Source organism: Bombus fervidus, chromosome 16 (genome assembly GCF_041682495.2).
Source record: "Bombus fervidus isolate BK054 chromosome 16, iyBomFerv1, whole genome shotgun sequence".
Classification (NCBI taxonomy): Eukaryota; Metazoa; Arthropoda; class Insecta; order Hymenoptera; family Apidae; genus Bombus; species Bombus fervidus.
In genome coordinates, this window is record NC_091532.1 from 1,334,056 (window position 1) to 1,357,260 (window position 23,205).

At 40.0% G+C, this 23,205-nt stretch overlaps 2 protein-coding genes across 6 annotated transcripts in view; one reads left to right on the forward strand and one right to left on the reverse strand.

Annotated features, from left to right (window-relative positions):
• Positions 1-1,922, forward strand: part of Cnn (phosphodiesterase 4D interacting protein centrosomin) — a 38,581-nt gene extending 36,659 nt beyond the window's left edge. For all 4 annotated transcript variants that reach the window (XM_072019754.1, XM_072019756.1, XM_072019753.1 and 1 more), the window contains 3 exons: positions 88-291; positions 614-845; positions 1,089-1,922. In XM_072019754.1, coding sequence (XP_071875855.1) covers positions 88-291; positions 614-845; positions 1,089-1,300 — 648 coding nt within the window. In that variant the 3' untranslated portion in view covers positions 1,301-1,922. The remainder of the gene's footprint in view (positions 1-87; positions 292-613; positions 846-1,088) is intronic.
• A 522-nt stretch (positions 1,923-2,444) lies between these two features.
• Positions 2,445-23,205, reverse strand: part of Lim3 (Lim3 homeobox protein) — a 60,603-nt gene continuing 39,842 nt past the window's right edge. Inside the window, exons 1-7 of one of the 2 annotated variants that reach the window (XM_072019807.1) lie at positions 14,154-15,011; positions 13,027-13,201; positions 9,918-10,120; positions 9,576-9,768; positions 7,631-7,797; positions 5,849-6,064; positions 2,445-5,418 (exon numbers count right to left, since the gene is read on the reverse strand). In XM_072019807.1, the coding sequence (XP_071875908.1) occupies positions 5,237-5,418; positions 5,849-6,064; positions 7,631-7,797; positions 9,576-9,768; positions 9,918-10,120; positions 13,027-13,201; positions 14,154-14,409 (1,392 nt within the window). In that variant the 5' untranslated portion in view covers positions 14,410-15,011 and the 3' untranslated portion in view covers positions 2,445-5,236. Of the gene's footprint in view, positions 5,419-5,848; positions 6,065-7,630; positions 7,798-9,575; positions 9,769-9,917; positions 10,121-13,026; positions 13,202-14,153; positions 15,012-23,205 lie in introns of those variants that run through there. The other variant, XM_072019806.1, reaches the window with a different exon arrangement.

Genomic DNA, 23,205 nt, shown 5'->3' on the forward strand with positions numbered 1-23,205 from the left:
ATGATCGATGTTCATGGCTCGACTTAATTAGAATCAATCCATCTTCGTTCGTACAATCCATTTTGTAATACCTGTGTACATTTACAGATATCAGATCTGAATCAAATCAATGAATCTCAAAGGGCAAGATTACAAGAATTGGAAGTGACTAATAAAGAGTTGCGAAGACACGTAGCAGTTTGTGAAGCGAGCGATTCAGCGCCAAGTTCTAGTGGCGTTTCTTCGATACCTACGGAGACTATGCTGAAACAAACTTGCGAAGATATCATGCAAGAATATCAAGCATATAACGTTAGTCGAATATTTTTATTAAGCGTATCTTTATTTTCTTATTTTGTTTGTTTTTTTTTTTTTTTTAAACGGTTCATTCAACAAGAGAGAATTTATCGAAAGCTTGAATGGACTTGTAAGAATTCCGTGTTTTTAATTGACTACAGCTGAAAATATGTATACCTAAATTATGCTGTTCAATAATCGATGCTTCAAAAGTTTCTTCTATTGTATTAATTAAACGTGCAGTCAATTTAAAAGCGTAGTAGAAATTTTATAACGATCGATATTTTAATTATCTTCTGGCATTGGTCGAAGATTACGCTAAATTATATTATTTTAGAATTCGCAGTACTGGCTACCTATAAGCTACTCAACGATTGGCGGGCGCAGTAAAACAAGCTGTTCACCGGACTTAGGAATCGAAAGTGATGCGGCTGTTACAACTATGAGGCCATTGCAAGACACTTTAAAAATCACCGAATCCATGACTAATCTATTGAGCGATGAAGATAATAACAATGGTAATAGGCCAGTTCGAGAAGTCGATAGCGAAAGCCCTTTGCCGATAGAAGGTAACTTAACGTTAAAAAAGTATATTTTTCATCTGATAACTTTGTAAGATGCAACTTCTTTTTCATCCTTACAACTTAATTGAAAAGTTGTATCGTAATAACTATTTATTTAATTTATGTTAATTTTTATAAATTATAACGATTGTTATAAAATTTTATTTACATTAAAATTAATGTTATTTCAATCATACATTCCTAATTCTTCGTTATATATTTCAACAAATAAAATTTATTATTTATTAGGCCTCGACGAAGTAGAAGCTTTGAAACAAGAAAATGAAACGCTGAAAAGAAGATTAATGAAAACAAGAAGGGCATTGGAAGATACTTTCCAACATCTTTCGGCGTCGAATAAAAACAAGAAAAACGTCGAGAAAGCGATAACGAAACAATTACAAATTACTAAGAGCATATTGAAGAAAACAAGGACGTACGAAGAACCACTGGACAATTGAGAAACGATTAAAGAAACTAAAGAAAAATATCATTCATTCGCCAGAAAATAGAAAAGCAAATGAAAAGTCGCCGTTCGTTGTGGGTTTTTAAAGAACTGAAATTATCCTCAACTTTTTTAATCGCGTTTTTACTATATTTCTGTATTTCATACGTTTTTCGATTCATATAAAAATTTCGAACAATCGTCAACGTACGAATTGTATTTGTACAAATGAAGGAAAGACGGCGGCGACGGTTATTGTATTTTGTAAGAAAAAGTATTTTCGTATATTCGTGAAACATTGAACGAAAAAAAGGGAAGATGTAAGAATTAATATAAAGAAAAGATGACGATAAGGAAAAAAGAAAGAAAGGAATCTTCGTGGAAAAAACGAAGCTGTATATGTAAGTTTTGTATATAATCGTGTATGTGTATTCGAATTCTTTTGTAGATTGTTTCTTCTCTTCGAAGGTTACTACAACCTTATCATCGAAACGAAAGCTGTCCATTTTACCGTATCTTCGAGTTCTCGACGTCCCGAAATTCGCGCGCGTGTACATACGAACACCGAGAAAGTCATTACACAGCATCTGTACATAATCTTCGCAAATAAAGTGCCATTGATATTTGAAAGGAAAAAATGACGTTGAAGTTAGAAAAAAAGATTACTTCTTACTTCCAGTTCCAATTTATACTTTCGTTTATATTTCCCTTCGTATCCTATGTTGTATTCTTGCACCCAATAAAAATTTTAAAAGACCATTTTCCATTTACTGTCGGACGTACATGCGATACGAGTAAAACAAAACTAAGCAGACAAATAAATTTTAACTTTTTTCCCGCTGTTCTGGACGACAAGAAATATTTTATGAATAGGGGAATATTTTAAATAAAAAATATCTTTAAATCTTATCCGTGATTCTCAATTATCAAAGCTAGACAATAATTTACTAAAAATTACGTTTTTTACGTTCGTTGGAAAATATTAAAAAAAAAAATGACAACGAGATATATGATAAAATAGAATAAAACAATGAACGAACTTGATAAAAGCTAACGTTAATAGAATGTCTGTAAAATTAATGTACAAAGAATAAATTTTGCTTAAGCTCTCGTGCACGGATAAAAATGAAGAGTTTGAAAGTACACAGTACAACGTGATATAGATTACGATAGAATTTTTATTATCACTCGATGACTAGATAATAATATAAAGATCCGTAGTAACTCGTGTCGATGAAGTTATGAATTGCGCTAGTCATGCGAATCTTTTTTATTCATCTTTATGAAACCCGGTGAGGAGTGTGTGTTCGATTTTCATAACTGTACAACATTCAGTTCTTTTACCCGACGAAATATACCATGTTTCTGTTTCAGCTCTCCTTTCAATTTCATTTCATCGAATTTTCGCGGGTAAAATAATCGGGGCGACGTATATACAATTCTACAATGATATATTTTTTTTTTTATCGCTCCTTCTCGGACCATGTGCGCTATGTTTCAAGTACTATATCGCTCGAATAATATGAGGCATATAGGAATATTTGAAAAATAAATTTACAAATCATGTAGTCGTAAATCTTCAACAAATATACATAAAAAATTGTTTAACGTTACGTAATTAATATGGTGTGTATATATATATATATATATATGTATATATGCCTCATATTACTACATATACGAATGAAGTTAGCCATCAATCGGAGACTTACGTCGATCAATTGAATCCGTTGCTTTTGATTATCGATCATCTATATATAAATCTAGGCATGCTGTCACGAATATGTATCTCGCGTGTACATACATATGTATACAATTTATACATAATCGCGCATATACATATACGCGTTGAGACAAGAGTACAATTGACATCGTTACGACTTTGATTATTTAACATTGTTGCCGCTTTACAGACAGAACCTGGCAAATTGTGCATTTGTACGCTTTAGTCTAATATTTAAAAAACGTATTAATGTAATTCATTTTCCATATCCACAAAATTTTTAAATAAATTTACAGCTTGATCTGTGAAGCGTTAACCGCGTAAACGAACGTTCGTTCAAATGGAATCGATTGATCGAAATATCTCGCGACAGTGCCTTTCCGATGCTGTAAATCGATAAAAAGTGACGCAGAGCACGTCAAAGGTGTAATCTACTGACGCTCGGTTTCACCAACGATAAACAAACATGCAAAGTAAACTTTGATTCGGTATTCGATCAAATGGCGTCGTGTTTGTTTGTCGATTTCGTTTACGTTGGTGGAATCGAATGGCGATCATCTAATAAGTCGCGAAAAAGGGACTTACTTTCGAGCGACAATCATGGATGTTGATATTCGTTACGTTGTCACGCTAAGAAACATCTTCGTTATGCTTCACGATGTAAACTACACGATTGGTTTTGTTTATGGATACATCGATCGTTGTATCCATAAGGGCAAGCCTCTCTCGACTTATCATAGCTTTCCACGATTCACCAGTCGCAAGTAAACCTTTTTGCGATAAATTACAACACAATTAATAATCCACACCTGGCTGTCGTTCGCTCGAAAATCACACTTCTTGAATCAATTCGAATAAGGCGTTCGGAAATCATGCGACGACGTTCGATCTAACGTGGACAATATTTCCACCTCGTCTTTGCTCGCCCGTTTCTTAAAGTGGACTGAGCGGTTCGCGGTAAGTAGAACGATTCTGATTGGTCGCGAAGCTAGCCAACTCTGTAGCACTAAATTCGTATGTACTTACATTTTACGTATGTATTTCGCATTACAAGAGCGCGACATTCGATATATATATATATTCATTATGAAAAAAATGTAAATCGTTTGACCAATCGAAATTGATTTTACAATCCACGCTTCCTCGATCGAACATTCACGATTCCATGCTATGTCACAGCTTCGTTAACGAAAAATAACGGACCAGTCTCGCGTAATTATCTTGCGTTTATCGAGCGCCGATGGAAAAAATTCATTAGTGCTTCAGGGTTAACTTTTATTTCGAATTTCATTTGCGGACGGCGTCGCTTCCTCAGAGATCGCTGTACGCCTATCCTTCCCATCTTTCCTGCTTTCATTCTAACTCCCATTTTTCCTCCCCTTCCCTTACCGTAGTACAATAAAATCTAATCTGAACTATGTACAATAAACGACACTTGAAACTTCTAGCGTCACGTAAGCGCGGTATACCATAGAAACGTGTCCCGCGATGCTCACGAATGAAACGATATCTTTCGTCAAGTACGATCTCTATGAATCGCAGCTCGTTCAACGGGAATGTGTATCTATTCCCTAGAACGAATCGGTTCTTTACGCGATATCCATTCTAGCAAATATTTTGATGATTTCGTTAAATACCAACATACATGTAGGTTGGAAAAAAAAGTTCGTTACGAAGTATCGTTCTTTCGAACGATATCGATTCGTTGTGAACAACCGGTCTCGCGACACGCCTAAACTACCCTCTAGGTTTTCTTTATTCGACGATTAAACTCCATAGTACCGGGAAACGAGGAACTTGTACATAAATATATTTAGATTAATCGTACCTATCGAATGCGTATCGTATACGCGCTCTAAATGTAACTTTATACGACAGCGACATATGGCATCATTCCGATGATGGGAACCCCGCCGGGACGGTGAAGTGTACGGTGTGGAATGACTCCTGTGGCTCGAGACGGTGCTCGATCGTCACACATATCCTGATCGAGTTCCGCTCTTATTAGATGAATCTCTTGGCGATACACCGAGAACACCGAGATCCTCTCGATATCGAGACTCGTGAACGTAAGATCGTCGACGATCGACGAAAGTGGACAGGTTGATGATTCGATCGAAGGCTTAGTCTTTTAATTGAGTCTTGCCTTATGGATAAAGATCGTCAGGTAAACGCCTTGCGCCGATCCGTTCTTCCGAACGGTGCTTGGCAACGCGTCAGTTTGCCGGGTTATGTGGCGTAGTGGGAATGGTGGTGAGCGTGTGGAGGTGGTGGTTCGCCGAGCCATGAATCGGGCGAGGGTGGAAAGTCCGGGTAACCACCTCCACCGCCGCCTCCGCCGCCACCACCACCTCCGCTCGATTCGTTGCTCAAATCCGATGCCGGTCCTGGTACCATGCCACCTGTGCCTCCTGCAACATGCATCGTCCAATTTTTCCATTAACATTTTCGCCTTTTTCTATAACGCCGTGGCTTGGAAATGTACGGTGGTGGTGAAGTTTAAACGAAGGTGTGTTTAACATTAATACAGACTGAAATTAACAAAACGTAAGCGTGAATCTGTTAGGCCATATCGTAGAGAATATTTTTCTCCAATTCGACCAATAAATGGAGAAATGAAATTAACGATTACACGATCGAAATTCCATTTTCGCTCCTATTGTCTTTCTATATACGCAACTTATATGTTTTTTCTTTATATCGAAGAAAGATAGTATCTTATAGATTTAGATTCTGTACTTATTCTTTCTTTAGATAAACTACATATTCTAACCGGAAATGGAGGATTACGATACGATATATAGAACGATCTTATAATATAGAAATGAGACGTTTACTTACCAAGGGTAGTATAGACGGAGAGGCCAGCATCCGGTGGATATGGAAATTGAGGTGGTAAGGACGGTGATCTGGACGTTGAGAGATAAGGAGGAGTTGTTGCACCCAAATAACTACGTGGAGGGCCCCCGCCTGCCCCATTTCCACCCCCACCTGGACTCGCGCCTTCACCATCTAATCCCATGTTCACCACTGTTCCGTAACTATCGTTACTCAAATCTAAATGTAAAGATAACATAAATTTCATTATTTTATTGTCCTATAAAAGTTTGCTCCGAACGTTAGAACAGATTACAACGCTGTAATTGATTAATAACGTAAAATTGCTACTTGTATTTTAAATTTGTAAAAGAATTTATAGAGTCGTCGTTATCTCCTTTGTTGTACGTATGTATGATTTGTTTGTAGCAGGGAATAAAATTATACCGAACATTTACGTGAAACTAAATCTAGTCAAATTTTCTTCTAAAATTTGTACATCGGAAATTTGTCGTTTTTAATATAAAATTACAATTTTATACCGTACCAAAGACATTTTTCTTTTTATAGTAGCGACGTTAAGTGTATATGATTCGCATAACTTTGTATTATATCTGTCAGGCGCAAGAAAGGCACTGGATAATGAAGCCGTTTAAAATTTAAACAATAGCTGAAGTTTATATGACTTTACGGCGTGTATGGTTAACGATCGGCATAAATTTCAGCATGGTCCGCAATCTTCCTGAAATCTCGGACACGGCGAACTAGCAGTTAGCCTCCACGAACTCCTGAATAATTGACGAGATCGTCTTCCCCTTTGCTAAACGCTCGAGTACACGAAAGCTTAGATGTAACCAATATTAAAGCGAAAGCAACAGAGCTAGAGAATAGGTAATTTTTTTGAAAGCTTCTGTATGGTTTTGCGTTTTTGGCGATAAGTATCTCTTTACATACGCATGTATCTACTTATAACTTTTTTACATGATATCTCTTTTACGTATAATTGACGAGTTAATAATATTTTCTAGCTACGCTTGTTCCTCGTCGCTTGAAAAAATGATACATTTGTTGACTAAATCTATTCGCGAAAATGATCGTAAGCGTACTAATTGGCGACATAATTATTTCAAATATTTATATAAACACTGGTTCCTTTCCTCTTAATATAGAAACCTATTTTCTATCCTTTGAAATTTTTGTTCTTATAAATTTTTAGCACAAAGAATTGTGACTTTTAATAACGAAATCTCTTGAAATATACATATACGAGGGTATTCGGTGCTGGCGCACCATTGCTCGTAACATTTTCTCGTTTGGCGAATCGAAAGGAACGTTTGTGCATGCAGAGAGGAAGCTGCGTACATTTCGTGATATTGGAAGTACAAATAACCCGTTATGGGTCGCTTTTCAATGCCTATTTCTAATAACGCAGCGCAATTTTGCACTACGAAACTGCCAAGGATTTTATCTCGTGGAGAAATCATCATTCATCTACTATCACTTTGACGTTCGTATTCAACGATAAGTAAGATTAATTATGTAGTTGAAATTAAATAATTGAAATTAATCGATAATCGATCTACGCTATAATCTACTTCAAGCTTAATCATACGTTAATCTACAATGTGTGTGCCTATATCTAAAAGTAATTTTTCTATTATATCGTATTACCTGTATCTTAAATAATACAACTGCTATTAAATTTATAGTATCGATTCGGAAGCAGTCGAAGTGAAAGTTTAAGTACAAGCGATAAGGAAATTGGACACAATGATATATTAAGCGTGACTAGTAGTAAGTACGTACCATGGTGACCAAAGGTGGAGTCTAAGTCGACCTTAAGCTCGTCCTTATCGAGAAGCTTATCATGCCTAGGTGAATGTCCACCCGCACCCGTTCCTTTCATACTTCGAAAATACTGAGACCATCTTGTTCTACCCGCATCTTTCTTCAGTCTCTTCTCTTTTGCTCTCCTGGGAAAAGAGGAAAGGAATATAAAATAAATGTGCATTCTTGAACAAGTACAAAAGCGACGAACGTTTAACTTTTACGTGTAACCTTGGCTTAGGATTTGTTAGAAACTACATAGCTAAGCTATTACAATACCGTATCCGGTATAAATTACATGTAAATAAGACGTATTTTTTAAATTACAGTACATTTAAGTTTGGAGGGTTGGAATTACAAATAAAGTTCAAAGTAAATTCTGTTAAATTGTAATACTTGTACCTTCGTTGAATCTGAACGATGATCCGTAGTACGAGATTTACTCGATATCACAAGGCAAATATCTATTAATATGTATACAAAACAAAAATAAGTGATACTGCGATAACATTTTCTTGCCATATACTAAGCGAGTAAGTGACGCAGGAAAACCCACTTCAATTTCACGGAAGAGAGCCTCAAGAGAGTGACTCCACAGAGTTAAAGTATTTCACACGTGCTAATTTTTAAGATTTTTACGGTATTTTATCGGCGGTCATTGATGACATAAATTGCGATAATAATACTTTGTACCGAGATTGTCACAGTTTTCCCCGTTTTCAACACGAAGCCATAGGATTATGGTATACGAGCGAATAGAATCGATAAAGTAATTTTTCTTAAGTTATGTGCAACGTTGTACACAACGATGTTCTCGATACAGATAACAAGAAGTCGAATTGGAAGAAAAATCTTAGATTAGTGTGATAACTGACGATCCATGTCTGCCATAGATATGTTATGAATAATGTTGCCGTTTTTGAAAACTTGATAAATAATTCAATTATTCGAATAATTTACGATCTTCAGTCTCAAGTAGCGATTTTAATAATAACTTACAAACACTTATGTTGCAGGCAGTTTTCAAAAGTGCGATAAAAATCAACTTAATACGATATTCCAATTACAGCTACAAACTACGATATGTACGTACTTGGTTACTATATGGATAAGTACCGTTTTCATAATTTACGTACAGATTAAAACATTGCTCGAAAGTTTACGTGTCCCTTTACCCTCGTTATTTTCATTTAATTTAAGTTTTATTTTCATTTAAGTATCTTTTTAAAGAAACATTACGACTTTAGAAAACTATATTTAATAGATTAAAAAATTAGCCACGATCGTGTAGCGGGTATACCTTATATTATACAATGTGTCACAAAAAAGAAAAAACAAAACGATTCTACGTGAAAAGATAAGTCGAAAAATAATAAGAATAGAATTTTTCCAAATGGGATTTTGTTTTCGAAAAAAATTGATCTTGAACGTTCTTCTGGAACGTGTGTACTTAACTATATCGTGATCGGGCGGTTCTATTATGTCTGTCCTTCGCAAATAGCATTAATATCACAAGTATAGTTGATTTCTTATCAGGCTTTGTGCAAAATAAGCCGTCGACTATAATAAGACAAGTAGTTTTTAAGATTTACCTTACTAATGCACAGATAAATCTATTATGCAGCCTTTTAAATGTATTTTATATCTTCAATTCTTCGAACTTTTAACTACCGAAGGAGAATATTCAAAATCGATCTTCTCGAAAACCATACGTTGTATCTATGAACAAATTTTATTCTACTTTTTCGTGTAGAATCACTCCCTTTCTGCTTGTATCAAAATTGCTACGATACCCTGTGTTTTTTTATACTCGCGAGAAATATTCTGCTGCACAGAATACTGAAATTGTCAATTCTCGAACGAATACTTAATCATTCGCGAATTGAACTTGAATTTTATTAAATACATCGATGTACATACGTACCTGTTTTGGAACCAAACTTGAACCACGCGCATGTCGAGTCCTGTATCTTGAGAAAGTTGCTCTCGCACGTGTCTCGCTGGCTTAGGACTGGTATTGTACGCTAATTTTAAAGTTTCCAACTGCTTCGCTGTGATCGTGGTCCTTGGCCTTTTGTTTGGTTGGTCACCGTCTATACTTCCTCCGTCTGCCAATTCTATGATATAAAAGAATCAATAATAGATATAAGTCGTTTAAACGTCTGAAAGTATCTCTGTTCGCGCGATCTGAGAATCGTAGAAGAAAAGACTGGATTGTAAAATAATAAAAATATATGGAAGCAAATACAACGTACGTATACGTTACCTTTTGCCTTCGCCTGCTCGTAGTCAGGTTTACAAACGAGCTTTCTATCTTCCATGAGGTAGAACTCGTCCCCAGTGTCCAACTGTCGAGAGCAAAGGGCGCACGAGAAACAAGTTAGATGGTAGATCAATTCTTGCGCCCTACGCACGACTTGCGACGGTGCCAATCCTTGGCCGCAGCCCGCGCATTTCGTCCCAAAACGCCTGCCATACCAACAACATACAACATTTTCACATTACGTTCGCGTATTAATTACAGCAACATCTCGTTCGATCAAGGTTGCACCGCTTTGAAAAACAGGGAATATCAAGTATAACCGTTTGAATTAGCGAGTTTTGACGTTCTATCAATCGGAATTTGATTCTCAGCTTTCTTTGTTACCACGAATAAACGATACGAGACTAAATATACGGGTTGCTTAGAACAACGACAACGACGCGACGCAAACAACGCAGCCGCACAAATATCATCCCTTGGCGTAATAACAACGTTCTTCCTAGGAAAGTCGAAAAGGTACTTTTGCGCTTAACCATTATCCGTACTCTTACAGCTTCGCTGCGCGTGAATGTGAGTCGCGTTTCGTTTCCAAAATGAAAATTGAGAAGCGTTTTTAATACGTGGGAAGTCGATATTCGAAAGGATATTAGAACAGAATCAAACGCAGTTGAAACAGACAAATTTTCAAAGTTGAATAATCCTTGAACATCGTAAGCGCTCTGTAGAATTCTTTATTGGTCGGTTCGAAGGGAATAAAGAACAAATTGATCGATTTTCATTGCTTTGTCGCGCCGTATAATTAGGCAAAGATCTGCGCCGTGTTTTGTGACGAAATCGGCAAACTTTGATAGCACATCGAGGAGGCAGATAATTCTGAATTTGAAATATATAAGCAACAGGTCCATTCAGGTTCTCGGTCGAGATATAAACCGAAATACCGATATTATAAAATGTCACTAGGGCCCTATGATCGCCTGACCTATCCCGTTTAGACCTTTCCCTTTATCATTGCATGCCATTAAGTCAAGCAATTTAAACGAGTAGCCCGATGCACGTAAGCAGTTGATTAACGAAACTACTGTATCAGCTGCTGTATTAATATTTAAGATAGAACAATCTTGTTGTTAATGAAACGCTTTTCTGCGTTTATAGAGACACGAGGTTATTTCGAACGAAAGAATTATCGGTGGAATTTGTCCATGTTAAGTACAATTACACGCGATATCAAGTAAATAACGAAACGTAATTAGAGTAGTTTGAACACGATGGATTATTTTTCTCATGCTACAGTTTACATATTAATAAATACATTTTTTATATCTGCGAAACGGAGACAAAGCGATCCATGCAGTATTTACCTTTGTACTTATCGTTGGAACGATACTTTTGACAATTTTGACAAAGTCAATTTGATCAAGAAATTATCTATATAAAAGTATCATAGGAGATTGTCGAAGTCTGCTACGAAGTTGCTACGCTCTTAAAATTTTGACCTTTCAATTTTACTTTTATCTCAGCGAAGATAAGTTTATTTCGTCGGAAGAACAGGATCTCAATGATCCCCTTAGCATAAAATCGGAACGAGATATCACACGCGTTGGTAATTATTCGCGAATGAGTTAAAAGTAACTGGAAGAACGGAGCAAAGTTAAATAGAAATTATTTTAGAATTAAATTAACGATATTTAACAATATTTCCAGAGGTTCGTACTTTGTTTCCTTTTAATACGAGTTCTATAATTTTTTTCACACTCACTTTTCTTTACGCTTCTTTAACATAAACACAACTATTCATCACGAAGCTCGCAGTCGACGTTACATACAACGAATAAGTGCTTCGTCAAACTCGAACGTTGCTCGTAACGCCTTTGAACGCACGAGCGAGTTCACCAGTTTTCCCGAAAATTCCTGAACACTAGGAAAAGTGGAATACCACCGAGAAAGGTAGGACGAAGGGGAAAGAGGGTAAGTTCCTTCGATTTGGCTCGCAGGAGAAAAAGATGGCGTCTCGTCCTTGCGAAGGTGTGGGTAGATGAGAAAAGGCACTCTTTTCTCACACAATCGATATCAGTTGCTGGATATATATGCGCGTTTGATCCACCTTGTTTCTCATTTTTCTATCAGGTACATCCATTTTTTTATTATCTACCGAGAATAATGCGGACTTTCGGTTCCGTAGGTGCAATTTTTACAAGCGATAAGTAACAGTTGATAAGCGTTTTATACCTTTTCGCTATCTGTTTAGATAATATCTTAAAAAAACATTGCACTACAGCACGTCGATACAATTACGTAATAATTTACCGTACGTAGATCACCCGATGGTTCACACGCTTATAACACGCAATAGTAAAATATGTTAAATAAACGACAGTCTTGTCGCGCGTATAACGTATACAGGTATACAGGTATGTTTTCTTTGGAGAATAACGAAAAATTCTTTTAGCGTCTATATATGTATACAGGTGTATCGTGTATCTTGCTATTTTATTTTGCTGAATTTTATGTAAGAAATACGTGGAACAAAAAATATTAAAAATAATTTTTATTATTATAACTTAGTTTTACGATTTATACTTTGGATCGTCGTAAACGTGTAAATAGGTTGGTAGATTAACAGCATTGTTAATATATTATATAAACAGGTTGGTAGCGGCTAGCTGGTAATGTATGACCGCTTGTTAGTTCGACAAATATACGTAGCTTACATTTTATTAATCGAACGTTTGTCACAACGAGAACAGACAGAATGTATGTAGATCAAAATATACGATACCGTGTATTAAAATAACCTTATTTTCATCTTATAAGCTACAAACACACGCACAGACATTTTTAACATTTTCTTGTATCGTGTATACGTATCTATATACGAGACTGGACGTAAAATTAATCAAAGTACCAGTATCTGTGCGTATGTCTATCAACGAATGAGATACCGATTGTAAATTATATCCCGAGTTTCATTGCAAATGTGTAAAATAATTTTCGATCGCGTGCTCTAATAGAAATACAAGAAGTTCGAAATTGACGATCTTCCGAATGTAAACTCTGTTGGTAGAAAAATGCGAGCGACAGGTAGAGCGTGATAAAAATAATTGTTGGTACTTACTTGAAGAAGTCGTCCTTGCAAAAGACATGGCCGTTTCTTGCGAAACATTTATCAGTCAATCTTGCACCGCAATCCCGGCACGTGAGGCACCTTGCATGCCAACACCTTTCCAGAACTCTCAGAACGTATTTGTCCAAAATCGCTTCCTGACAGCCTCCGCATTTTGGTATCGAAGCTGTAACATTCGATAGAAGATCGTTTAATACTTAAAGGTGTCGTTAGAAGTATCTGTCGGAAACGCGAGTAGTTGGAACTTGCAAGTGCGGGTTGGATTCTGTGACTTTAACTATACGTTCTACGATATAATCTTAACTATACGTGCTATGATATAATCTTAACAATAAGATCTTAACAATAAGATATTGAGAAAAAGAAGAAACAGGTTATTGAAATGTCATAATTGCAACAGCACCTCACGATATAATATAAGTTTTCGTGAATGAGAACGTACCACTGACTATATACTTTAACTTTAAGTTAGGTCATCACTAACCGAACTATATCTTCATTTACGATTTGAGTTAACTATAATACAAATTACACGTACAATATCTATATGGTTTTTCTGTATGGACGATGGTCTCTCTCTAACGCGAAGATGATACCCTGACAATCATTGTTACGATGATTTTAAGAACGAGCTATTGTAGTCATATAATGCAGGACTTTGTGATTTATACATAATAACTATATCATAATCTTAAAATCAACTCTGTATTACGCGAATGAGATCCTTACGACTTTTGAATTAAAATTATGTACGTAATTTCTATCATACGATCTTCGTTCGTACAACACAACCATCGATGGTTTAGTTACAGTGGGCGAATCTTTCTAAATTCAACTATATGCTAATTTTTCTCTTCTACAAGAATCTTATTAACGATCAAGCAATTACACGATTTCAAATTACTCGGTTCTCTGCTTTAATTCACGTATGAAACCATGGTAAGTAAGCCGAATATCTGAATTCTTCGGCAACGTTCCCTCGCTTCTCCATACACTTGTTAGTCACATCGGCTTCGACACTTGACCGTTACAATATTGTAACGTTGTAAATAAATACACTTTTATCTGGGTACGCGAAAGGGAGCTCGATCGATCAAAAACCGACGTCCCTCACTTACAATAGAGGATTTCAGGAAGATTGGCCGGCAAATCGAGTTCCACGGCCGGTTGATCCAGAGGATGCATCTCGTGGTGAGGAGCGCCGTCGAAGCTGGCGACGTTTGCGACGTTTCCGGTGCTACTGCCGTTCCGCCGGACGTTTTGTGACTCCGGGCTATCGCGTGGCGGTGTCAAGACATCTTGACGAGCGCGCCGATACATCCCTTCCAGAGGTGAAGCCTCACGGCCCAGCATTTCCAGACTTATCATAGTCATAATTGCGTTTTTCGATCGAATTTACGCAGTTTATCCCTTCGTCCTTTTAAACGCTTCGACAATTATTTTCTCTTTTTAATAGAATTTTCACAATCGTCGATTACGATATTTAACGAGCCCTGGTATTTTAGATATCGCGATAAATTACTCCGCGATACGATAAATACCGTTCTATTAGGATTTCTTCCTTTGGTTTATGAAATTGTATTTTCATTAGATTTAATATTCTGTTCCATTCGTTCGACGTCGATCAGGCAAGCACGAAATTAGGTTTCAAGTTTCGTTCTTCACAAGGATGCTTCGCGATGAGTTTTATTCGACGCTTGTCCTGCGATCGTTCGCGAGCTTTTATCATCTATATTCTTTTCTTTCTTACGTTATCTGGTTTTATCCAGACGTTTACTTGTTTCATTCGCATTTACGTTACTAGCACCTAAATAGGACACCTGTCTTTCGATCATCCTTTACTATTCTTCGTTATGTCTATTTATATTCCTTCTTTCTTTCCGCTCTGTGCTTTTACTTATTCGTTTGTTCCTTCTCTTCGCATTTTTATCTTCCGTTTCTCTTAACTTCGTTCGGGTACCAACTTGTATTCGCTCGTTGCCGATTGAAGCGAGAGTCTCAGCAATGGGTAGGTAGCGAACAATATCAAAGTCGTAAGTTCCACTCAACACCAACGCGCCAACCGTTCGTTTCTAAACAACACGATGTAATTAATTCCAACTCGATGATCTCGTCGAATCTCGAGCGACATACGTTTTTGTCGATTGTCAACCGATTAATTCACTTTCACTTTCGCCAAAGAACAAGCAGTTGCAAGCTCCCTACCTAATTCTTGGCGATAAACATTCTTGGAAAGAGCGCCCGAATTTATTGAACCGTTTAACGTCGGTTCGGCCGCGCCATTTCTATGCCATGCTATCCCTTCGGATCGGCGCAGATATCCGACGTTGTTGGTCGAACAAGAACAAGGTAACGGCGATAGATTATCCGCACTGTCTATCAGTCCATCGAACCATCGTCGTCGTCGAAGATAACGAGAATAATGGAAATTCGTTTGCAACGTCGATGCGAGCAACGTCGGTGAAAGAAGATCACGATACAGAGAATAGCGAAGTAGCGATCGACGCGATCGGTGTAAGAGTACGCGAACGACTGTTCGAACGATGTTTCAGCTGCTCGTGCGCACGTGACACTCGTGGGTGTGGTGGTTTTATGGTGGGGCATGGGAGAAAGCTATTGGGTGTGGCTCGCACCCACGCTTCTGACGCTGTGTCGCCGATTGGCGAGAAGATCGACCGCCTCCAATATGGCGATCATCGTACCGCGAAACGTCTTCCGAGGGAGCGACGCGACGCTCTTCCAACTTCTTGCTACTCGCTTGGGTGCCGATGATGCGCCGTTGACACCGCGATGATGCGCTACGAGGACGACAGTGAAGCTTCTGGAAACCTGCACGGCATCTATCTTTGCCTGGCCATGTGTAAACTTGACGCTTTTCGAAGATCGCTTCGAACGAGGAATACGAAGGAGGAGCGCGTCTCTTCGTATCGAGCGACGACACTCGCGGAAGAGACCTAGAGCATTTACTCTTGAACGAATTATACGCGCAGCGTGGTTTAGAGTTGGTCGCGAAAGGAAGATGGACCGAATCGATAAGAATCGTTACGGACTCGAGAATAGGCAGAAGTTTATGCGACTGTTGAACGACGCGCGACGCGTGATTACTACGACAAAGAGTACGTTTCTTCCTTGTTCGTTGGTTGAAGCTGGTTCGTAGGCGGATCTTTCAATGCCGCGCGGTTAAATACACGAGGAAGGTCGGTATTCGCCAACGTGCAACGCTGAAATTCATCAAAGACAGCCGAGACACGAGCGAATCGGTAGAGGGAAGGACAAAGAGCCAGCCCTCCGTTTAAGCATGCGGTGGCATTATACGCGACGATCATCCGGCGTCGTATCCGCGAATCCATTTCCACGGTTACAACGCAACGATGGCCACGGTTTCTATTCGTTGGAATCGTCGCGTAAAAGAATTCGTTGGCCTCTGTTCGGCGACTTCCTTTGGCATCGTCTCGGGAGTTGTGCCGTTTGCGAAAGGCAAAGGAGGAAGTGGGTGGAGTAGGCGAGGGAGCGAGCGAAAAGAAGCGGAGAAAAAAAGAAGAGGAAGACGGGCGCGGAGGAGACGTGAAGGGAACGGCGGAGAAAGCAGGCTGAGTAGGAGGGGACAAAAGGATTGGAGCGAAATTAAGAACAGCCGAGCCGGGGGGTGAGGGTCGCCATTTTATAATCTTAGTCGAGATCAGTCGTGTACCTATATGTACTCTTTTTCTCGTTGCTAGCTGGCTGACTCATGCCCGCGCGCGCTTATCTACACCGAAACGAATGACTCGACGAGGGTACAGGCCGGCGTGAACCTGTATAAGTAGACGTATAGACGGGTCCACCATGAAACGGTACACTCTCGATAAGAGTCTTTGTCTTTCACGGTAGCGTCAGATGGCTGATATCCTTCTGTTTGTTCTTGTACCTAGACTCGCTCCCTTCGCCTTTTCGTATGGAAATTCCTGTACTCCGTGTGTTGGGATGGTTCACCGTTGCCTATCCTATCGAATCCTATTTTCGCGCTCGTTAACGACGTTACCGATGTCACGATCGGCAGCGCAAGAAGCATAGAACGTCATATTTTTGTTTGGTAAGGTTCTTCAAGGCTAGCGTTGTTAGCTAAGATCTTGCTCTTTTATCGCTCGGACCGTGATAATAATGGAGTTACGGATACTTACAGGGTAATCGTATCTGGCATGGAATCTCGGCTTCGACCGACAAAATCAGTCGGCAACGGTGTAAAATATTTCGATAAAAGCACGAGGCTGTTCGCTTTAGAGTTTGGCTGGGAAGTCTGTGGTCGAAAGCGATTGATCGATGCGTTTCTGCAAGCGTATAAAAGTTTTTGAGGAGCGAGCGAAGTAGCGACATTTTCACCCTACATTTATGGGAAATGTTTCGACCTTCGAACGACAAAGACGCTCGACTCGTGCGGATATTATCGTTCCACCAAACTGTACGAAGGATTTTATTAGGAAAATTATCACGCAGGAAGAGATCGAAAAAGCCATTCGTCGTTATAAAATAAAAAATACTTGGTACTCTTTGCGATAGGTAATGATCCGCTGAAAACCAGCCAGAAAATGCAATGGCGCGTAACTAACAAGCGTTATTTACCGCTGAAAAAGCGAGCCGTACCATGTGGTTGGCAAATCGTTCGCGTATCGAACATTTTTATTCGTTTCTGGACCAGGGAAGGTGTCGCGTTCGCATAAATGATTTTATGAGCATGACGGTCGTCGTGCATGCAAAGTATCGAACCATCTGTTGCCTCCGGGCCCCATCCATGTCAGGTGGAAAATTTTGCATCTTTGGTCGTTCGGATAGGCGGAATCCGATTATGGTCGATCGTAAACGGGTCGATGATTTTTCCTACAATCTTGTTTTCATAGCCAATACCGTTGCTCGTCAAAGTCTACACGGCAAACTTTTGCAATTGTCAGCAGGTAGGAAGTCGTCCCAAGCTTACGAGCTACCGTTAACGTATAATCTTTTCTCCTTGCAACGACGCTGTCGAAGTGGTCACCACTTCTAAGAAATCTCTACATTTGGTCTTTTAGTTTTCTCAAATGCTGAAGCCATCGGCAACGTACAGACAAAAGACTGCGTCGAAGACAAACCATAAACCGTACACAGGCAACGTTGACTTCAGGGTTTTCGGTCGTAGGGTAACGCTGCTAGCCTGCGGATCTGCATCAGCTCGATTATATTCCGATTTGTATTTACGCTTCGGTATTTAAAATATATATTTTCTACCTTACAATTTATCCACGCGTTCCCTTGTTCGTATACATCTAATAACCTCAACAGATACGAAACTCGATCGTCTCTGCCAAGAAATCGTCGAAACTCTCGAGGCCCGCCATTTAATTCGTTGGAAAGTGCAGTCACTTTTGGAATCTTTTGGAATCAGCCGCGACAGCGATACGATTCTGTGGCGATACATTCGACACGGGCCGCGCGTTTCCATCGCCAAGATCCGCTACAAGGGGGTGTCTCTGCGATTGCGCGACCCCGTGATTTCCGTGGGCGTCCTCCTCGGGCTTCGATCACGCGAACCCACCCTTCGTCGGTACCGTTGCACATGTCGACACGCCTCCAGGAGTCGTCCGTCACCGTAAAAAGCATCAACACGAGGGTTTATCGCGGCCTATCCAAGGGTGGAGAGATTTCGTTCGTCCACGAGTCTTCTACCGTGTTGGCTCGTGGCAAGACTAACGACCGGCGAGAGGTGGGACGGGAGAGAACGGGGTTGCGAGCAGTCTGCGAACGCACCCCCGCGGCAGCGGTGCACGCTTGACCCGACCAACGACCATATTCCTCTTTTTCATTTCGCTTACTTCGCGAGCACAGATCTCGTAAATATCGGTCGGAGTCGCTGGCAGAAACTAGCGAAAGGTCGGCAGACGAGGGTCGGATTCGAATCATTATCGGCGCTGCCGGTATCTCCATCCCCCGAAGCGACGATGACTGTTTTCTCTTGCTTTAGCCTCCACGCTGCCACCTTTCCTTTTCTTCCTCTTTCTCTGCCCTTCTTTTTTTTTATTTTTATTTTTCTGGGCCAACGGAGGCACCAACGCGAGTGCATTCAGGTATTTGGCATTTCAGATATATCATAGAATGCTTCGAGGATGCATTGTGATTGGTTTTGGAGATACAACCTTTTTGTTTGTTTCCAGGGAAAATGGAATTGAAAGTTACCGAACATTTTCACATGGTTTATATCGAGTTCTTCCATTTTCAATCATGTTTTACTTATAAGTGACACAGTATTCGATGTCTCAAAGGTTTTAGATTCTTGGATTTGTCCTAAGAAAATATTTAATTTCTCTGTTTGAATTTAATCTTGATGTTAAGATTAATAATCTGTGGAAGACACGATGTTTGCGTTGAAACAATATTCCGTGATGTTTATTAAACTACAGAATCTAATGTATATAAGGAGATTGTTGGTCGTTGGCCAGTTACTCTCAGACTAGACGTAGGTAGTGACCCATGATCCCTTAAATATTTCGAACCCCAATCTCTATACAGTAACGAGTATGACCTGTGTAAGTGCTCTGCTCAAATGCCTGTGTGAGTGTCTGTGTAAGGGTATCGTGCCTACGCGTGAAATATCGTTGTATTCCAACATTCTCGTTCTCTTAGATCAAGTACATTTAATTAAACAACGTAAAATGCCAAACGGATAGAAATTTGTTAGAGTCGATCAGATGCAACTAAGAGTAGGTATCCTAATATTTATCAACAGCTGAACCGAACTACCACCTACAATTTCATCTCGTTATAAAGTGCTTCGTTTTTAATCCAACAAGGAGGCAAGAAATATCGCCTATTCGGACACCTACTCGAAGTAGATAAAAATCTAAAAATCGTGAATCGCACAACGCGTTTATAGCTCTGCCGCTGCTCTAGTAGCTAGAGGAGAAGGAGAAACGATGACGTTTAATGGTGTGCCGTATTTCTTCGGAGGAACCCCGCCGACAGAATATTCCATGGGCGCGGGTTCAACCGGCAAAAAGACGACGTCGATGAAATATGCAGGTTCGCGCGGTTCCTGCGTTTTTTAATTTAACTGTATTCCCCGCGTGGCTAGAGGAATCGCAAGCGAGATACAACTGCATATAATCGAATTTGCGCGGAGCAGATCTTCTCTATGGGCGTTTCCATTACATCGACGGGTAATAAATTACGCCACCCTTACCGCGCAAATACGTTTGAATTTATATCGGCCGGTTCGCTTCCCTTGCCCCATTTACGCATATGGTTTTTCAGCGGACGAGCTTCTCGCTCCAACGACAGCACCGGAGGTCGCGCGCGCCTCGTCCAATTGATCCTTAACGCTTGCTGAATCGCGTATGAATACCAATTAGGCGTTAGAAACGTATACACGAAACATTAGCCTAAAGAATATTCACGTTTACCCTACCATTCGTAAATATTCCGACGATTCGATCGACTCGCAGTAGATACAACGATACGTGAAATTTACCAAATCGTATTAAATCGATAACGAATTAGTAATTAGAAGCGAAGCTTGGTACGTAATCGTCGGACTATAACTATAAACGTACGTGATAATTATTTAACAGATAATTTAAGAAACGTGCCAATAATTGCATATTCTAGATACTATAACTACGTATTTATCGATTAAATATCGCTGTTTGTGTTAACGTCGCAAGCCTTTCCGTTTCCATGTTGCAAGGCTCTTCTTAATCCGACGTCTAATTAAAAAATTAAGCGGTAGATCTATTAGGTCGACCGAAGAGTTTCTTTCGTTTTAACAGGAAATAATGGATGCACAAGATTTTCCGTTTTATATTGTTTTATCGAATTACGCACGATCCATTTTGTTCTATCAAAATAAAGATCACAACGTTCGACAGATTAGGTTTCGTGTTCGTGCAAAGATGCATCGTTGTAAAAGACGCTTTCCGGACAACCTAATAAAAATAAAGAGCTGATCGAGTAATTAAAAATAAGTAGTCCCGTAAGATCTGAGAATTACAAAACTTAGTTTAGTTTCGTTATCGCGTATTGAAACGTACAGACGTTAGATCTTCCATAGAGGTTTGCGCGTAGCAAAAAGTCGTTGAAAGACGGTATCGGTGGCCGTCATCGCCGCGGAAAAGGAACGATTAAATAAAAGCTGACAGACTCTATTTCGAAATTCAGCCATTTCGAAGTCGCGCTATGCATCTCGGCCGCCGAGAAAGGGTGAAAGCTTGATTCGGGAGCGGGTTAAGTCGCAAACACCGAGAAAAGATAATGACAAACCGTCGTTCTTCGTCGGACCAGTTCGGCGTGGTGTGGCGGAAAAATTAGCCGTCGTATTCACGCAGCTACAGCGAGCAGAACGAACGAAACAAACGATCGTCGCGATTGCACGCTGCCAGAAGAAGGAAAGAGGAGGAAGAGTTTCGTTTGGAAAGGAAAAAACCGAGCGTAGGATCGGCGGAGATGTTCGCCATCCGGGCGGGACGAGGACAAGCGAGACGATTTCTCTCGACAAGCGCCGCGACCAAAAAGCAGAAGTTAACACCAGATGTGCCATTGTGTCACGGACGTGCAGAAGCGTCGGCTGGGACAGAGAAGAACGGGAAAAATCGGGCTGAGACGAGAGAGCGCGGATAGGAAAAGAGAATACGAGTATACCGGAGTAGCAGACGACTGGAAAAAGCGGGGACAAAAGAGAATCAGCCGGTTGAAAGAGGATGGAAAAGGCTTATGCGGAAACGGAGAGAGAAGAGCAAGGATGTAGCGCGTAGTTATCGGTACCGTGTCGACGCGGCGGTAAACAAGCGGAGGGACGAGACTAGGATGAAAGAGACGGAAAAGGAAGGACGAAGAGAACGAGGGAAGAGAAACGGGGGAGAGAAAGAGAGGGTTGGATGAAGGGGCGCCTGCGTGGGTGTGCCGTCGCGGCGGTGTAACCACCGTTTCGCCAACACAACCCCTTCTTCGTCGCTTCTACCCGCGACCTCGACTCACCGACCAACCCCTCCAGCTACCTCGTCATTTCGAATTCGGCTCCGTGCAATCCTCGTGCACAACCCTGCCCCTCCTATGAAAAGCCGCTCACAAAGGCCGACGACAGCTCCCTCTCATTGTCTCCTCGGCACCGGCCGAGATCTCTCAAACGTTTGTACGGTTAAATGGGCTTAAACGACATACGCCCGCGCATTTGCGTGCACCGGTCCGTGCTCGTTCTCTCTGAACCTTTCAAGTCCGTTTTCCCTTTCTCCCAGCCAGAGGGATAATCAAAAGTAACGCGATCCCCGGAGATCGACGACCATACCGTGTGCACCACGGACTTATGACTTTGCCGCGGATCGAACCGGGACACAGGGTGCTTAGTGCCTAGTAATCGCAGGGGTAATACAGCGTGTGCAGAGAGCACGGTCGAAAATTCGCCTGGAAAAGGATTGCTTTGTTTTATTTCTTCCGATTGTTGGATTATTTGCAGCTTTAGCCTCTTAAATGCGAACCTGATTTTTCGCTACCTTTTCAAACGTTAATCCGACAATTTTATTTATATCTATTACGATTTTCACGGACCGTGCCAAGATGCCAAGCGGAGATCGGATTTTCTATGTTATCGGATAGAGTTCACTGGCTGAATGGCCTATATTATTTGATTTATTATTCGATTATTTCTCAAGGTGTTATTTAATAACGAACGACAAATGCAGTTGGTATAAACAATCGTGTGCTATACTTTGAGGGAATGACGTGGCTCGTTTCAACCCTACCCTACTAGTTAATTTCGTAATTAAGCTGTGTAATTACCGTAATTGTTCCCGTTGCTATATTTCTCCAGCATGATTTTACAGCTTTAGCGACGCTTATTAGATGAAATATCGCTTTCAATTAACAATTATAATTTTCTGTAAATAATCTGAATTATCTGGATGTTTGTTCGTTGTATGTATACGTGTAATTTAACTAAGCAAGTTTATGATTTCTTACGGATATAATTCTATTTCCCTTCGCTGCTAGTTCTTTTTTTCACCAAATCGATATACGTACGCAAAAGCGATAATTTATCGTTTACCGCGATTAAGCAAAGTGGCGAGAACCAACCGAAACTAACTCGTACGCGAGATACTCTACGATACTTTCCATTCCATGTTTCGTGCTACGCAATTTGTAAAAAAACATTCCTACACACTTGTATCTTCGTAC